The following is a 4,533-nucleotide window of genomic DNA, read 5'->3' as shown; positions in this document are numbered from 1 at the left end:
GAGAGAGAGAGAGAGAGAGAGAGAGAGAGAGAGAGAGAGAGAGAGAGAGAGAGAGAGAGAGAAACAAGCAGAGTGAGTGCATATGATTGAAAGAATGATACACTTAACCATGCACATATTCTTAAAATGGCAATGCCTACCAACCAGTAAAGAGTATTTTTTTTTTTTACAGGTGTTATACCTGTTTATCTTTAAAAAAGGTTTTGAAATATCTCAGTTTAGGGGAATGAAGAAAACATAAGAACAATGGAAATCTCCTTTACTTCCATTCAATCACTGGGTACAGTCGAGCCTCGGACTCCCAAGATCCAGCTTGTGGTACTACCCTCCCTTCAGTCCTCTTGGCTAAGGCAACCACCTCTTGAACAAACTACAAACCTTACAATGGACAATACAGGCATACATCACCAATATCTCCTGACAAACTTTTAAAAAGTTTTGTGGACGTTGTGTCATCGACGGTATGGTAGATAAAACTAAAGAAAAATGTTCTAACAAAGTAAACTCTTTCCACAATATATTTTGCAGGATTATAGATCAGAAAGAAAATCTAAGTGGCACATGCTCAATCCTGTTTTAGAAATGACAAGACTTATGCAGTAAGGCTAGTGTTAACAGGAATGGCATACAAGTTTGAAGCCTGTTGATAACCGACCTTCACTCGCCACAATGCATAATACCACAGCGACCCTACTACCACAACTAGATGGCAAATGTCTTAATATTTTACAGTGACCCATTAGTACATGAAACCGGGCCAAATTCTGGAATATTTCATGGCATACATTTTTCCATTTTGTCTATATAGCTTTATGATGTCCCAGAAAGTACAATGACACATGGTGAATTTTTTCTCTATATAATTGAAATGTGTAATAAAAAATGTAATCAAGTCCAGCGTGTTGTCCATAGCTACAGGAGTCAAGTTATTCATTTTAGGAGACTTGTATGCAAATAACCTTTGCAATTTTTAAAATACATCTTTGCAAATATCTACATATAAAAATTATAAAAAGCAATAACATTTAATGCCCAGATATTTAGTGCAGGTAGTATTAAATAAGATAATAAACACATGCAGTAAAAAGCACACAACCGAAGGCTGGTGCAAGCTGCATGGTCACAAAAATTAGTGACATATTGTAGCCAACACCACAACTGGCATACCCAATTCATAAATCTGGCAGAAGCTGAAATATTTGAATTTCCACTGAATCTTTCTCAACCTTTTTTTAATCTTTTTTCTTTTTAGATTTTTTCTTACAGAGCCAAAGATCATTCTAGTGCCAATTCTCAGCGTGTAGTACATAAGTCTGGTTCAAGGTCATCACAAGTCTAAAACTTGAGGGTCAAATTGATTATACTGCAGCTTAAAATCACACTCCAATCATTACTAATCAAGCTGCAGTATTACATGTAATATATCTAATTGCCTAGCTCTTTTTTAATCTCATAAAATTAGAATATTAGAATAACTTTTGTTTAGGTAATACATATTTATCTTTTGACCAAAACAAACTTAGATTAATAAATTCACATCTTGTAATAACACATTTAAAAGAATAAAGGCCAAACAAAAGCCCATAAAAATATTAGCTTTTGCACAGCTTATCAGTGTGCAGTCCGATTATCATACAATTCATGATATTTCAGAAAAAAAGGAGCATCTAATAACTAGCTCTCATTACTTATCACAAGAAAGTCTTATAACTATGAATACAACAATTCATTATCAGGAACTACAATTCATCCTTTCGGACAGGAATCTTGGAGAACTGAAAAGAGACTTTTCAAATCCCCAGGAATCCTCTATATTGATAGCTCCTAGATAACACACACAATAAACTCTTACATTTCAAGTCTTCGCAAGTTAGTCACAGCCAGTTGGTCCAATCTCCACCAAAGATAACTGCTTTGTCATCCAAACACACCAAATCTTTCCCTGTGACTGGCAGTGTGTGTCTTAACACTGGTCGCCCCTCCACAGATCCCAATGAGTAACAACATCTGCATTCCGGATATGTACAGATCCAAACAAATTAATTATCTGACCAATCATACTACAACAGTCACCTCAATCAGTCTACAATCATCGAATATGGATCTTTCTAATTAGTACATAAGAAAATCCATAGAAATCATGCTTAAATTCAAATACTGCAATATCTATATGGGTTAAATCTTAAATTACCGGGTTCCATTGAATTGGTTTGACAACATTCCAATAAGTTCACGAGCATTGATTCAATCTTGCACTGAGCATCTGCTTAATGCCAACTAAGAACTACAAATCAAGTAGCAAGGTTCAAGAGTTATTCAGTGGACACAGCATTTAGGGATACCAAAAGAAAATAGTGTGGTCACTGAAATGTGCATGCAGGACCGCCTTTTTGGGGGGGAAAATAATGTTAATAATTCAAAAAAAATTAAAAAAAGAAAAAGAAAAAAAAAGTATAAACAGTGTATTATGGGGCAAACTGGATGGAAGGACCTGATGCTGATGCTGCTATCGTAACTTTGACAAGTTGCTTATAGATAGATGCTAATAAACAAGAAAATTCCATTGGCAATTTCCCCTGTACAATTACCTTGTATTATACTTAATGAAGAGGAAGGCAAAATCTTTATCGATGGACACACCTGAATAATAGGAAATGGTACTGATGTTGTATCATTGACATCAATTCTAATACAGGAATTTGGGCAGCTATTTTCCACTAACCATTTCCACTGAATTGATTAGTCTCCAGAACTAGGGGGGCAAACTGCTGGACATTAGAGGTTTGTATTGGGAACTATTCTTTTAGATTTTATTTGAAAGACAAGAAGATTGCATGTGAAACACAAAGTAAGCGGGAATAAAACAGCCTGCTCATTAAAACCACTGGAGAGAAATTTCTATGAACACAGTTTGGCTTTTTTTCATCCTAGTGGTTGACAGTGATAAAATTTAGAGCAGCACTCTTGTGAGACTTCCTCCTACTAGATTTAGTTATGTTTTATTACCCAACTGACCTGGTGGGTTTGGGTATGGTGGAGATGTTTTTCAGGTACATGTCTCACTGGTGGGGTGGACTGCGGCCCCCTTACCCCGACCAAACTAAAGCTCAGCCGGGAATCGGCAGCCGACCCTCTCCAGTCCCCACTGACGCAGCATTGGTGGGGCGGCCATCACCCATGGGCCCAATATCTGGTGCAAGCACCGATACTTCTCCCATACATACAAGTGGCAGGAATGTCCTTTGTGCCTGAAATCAGGCTTGTCTGGACAGACTGACATACTGTACTTGGTGGAGTTGTGCCCCGCCATGCCCCCGCCCCACCCTCTACACCTGGTGCTGGCGGCCCACCCGCTTACACCTCAGCTCCACGACTGTGGATAGCTGTCGTGGTACCATTGCTGGTCCCCGCCTGCCCCGCCGTACGTGCTGCCGTTGGCCCCACTGTATGAGCTCAGCGGCTGCTGTGGGATAGGCTGGTTCCCCCAGCTAGCACCGGTGTTCTGGAACCGTCTCTTAGAGTCCCCCTCGTTCTGGTGCCCGCCATCCAACTTTCTTTTACCTGTAATGGATCAAGCTTCATCTCACTTATCTGACTGATCTCTACAATGGAAGAATTATATGCATCACAGGCTTCCCCTGGCCTATTTCTTTATCACTTGATGGCACACTTATGAGACATGACCTTAGGTGTTGGTGGTGTAGGCACAAGATACAAGGGAGTGACGGCTCAAGACTCACCTGCTAGATTTGCCCCCCTGGCGGACCCTCTGAACCCCTGCCCCGCGCGCGGCGGCCGAGTCATACGCCCCCCCATGGCCCCCCCTCGGGGCACCATACCCCGCCCCCCACGGGGGGAGGGGCCAGCGCCGCGGCCACGGCTCGCCATACCATACCCACGGCCAGCCTGAAAGCACAAGGCAACCCACAATCAGTGGTCAACCTCCCACAACAGTGCAGTAGTGTTCAAGGTAAAGCTGGGGCCTCAATAACGAGGTAAGCATTATGACAGCAAGTATGCAGCAAGCTTCAATAGGCTCTATAATACTAAAGCAAAGTACGAGTCACCATCCCTGAGCCAGAGGTGTGGTGCATGACGGGTTCTAGGGGTCACTGGGGACAAGTTAGCACCTGGAATGGCACGGCACGGGGCGCGGTACCAAGTAGTGAATTGTTGCTGGGCTGCTCAGTCTGCAGTGCTATTACATATTTCATTACCATATGACATTTATCATGAGAATTGTTAATCTTCTTCCCGGCCATGTTTTAGCCACCATAGCCCAGAGCTGCTGCAATGCTGGCTCAGGCATGGGACCCAACAAAACGTGGCCTCACACTTCCAAAGCCCCCAAATGCTAGGAACACTCCTGCCAACCTAACTAGTCCTACATATTCCTATTCCTTATCTTATCTTTATATATAAAAAAGCCATTTAGGGAAAGATTTGAACTTGTCAGGATTTCTTCAGAGACTACAGGTAGATTGCAGCCCACTGCCTGAAATCATGGTTGAGCAAAGTTCTGCTCCTCAGTTA

At 41.6% G+C, this 4,533-nt stretch overlaps 1 protein-coding gene across 1 annotated transcript in view; it reads right to left on the bottom strand.

The window, feature by feature from the left end:
- Nucleotides 1–244: 244 nt before the first annotated feature.
- The window catches only part of LOC125034640 (heterogeneous nuclear ribonucleoprotein Q-like), an 89,125-nt gene continuing 84,836 nt past the window's right edge, over nt 245–4,533 (bottom strand). The window contains exons 15-16 of the mRNA XM_047626542.1: nt 3,741–3,906; nt 245–3,561 (exon numbers count right to left, since the gene is read on the bottom strand). Of these exons, the coding sequence (XP_047482498.1) occupies nt 3,362–3,561; nt 3,741–3,906 (366 nt within the window). The 3' untranslated portion in view covers nt 245–3,361. The remainder of the gene's footprint in view (nt 3,562–3,740; nt 3,907–4,533) is intronic.

The sequence above is a fragment of the Penaeus chinensis genome, chromosome 18, assembly GCF_019202785.1.
Source record: "Penaeus chinensis breed Huanghai No. 1 chromosome 18, ASM1920278v2, whole genome shotgun sequence".
In the NCBI taxonomy this organism is placed as follows: Eukaryota; Metazoa; Arthropoda; class Malacostraca; order Decapoda; family Penaeidae; genus Penaeus; species Penaeus chinensis.
Note: the sequence above shows the minus strand (reverse complement) of the source record. Positions and strands in the feature narration are given on the sequence as shown.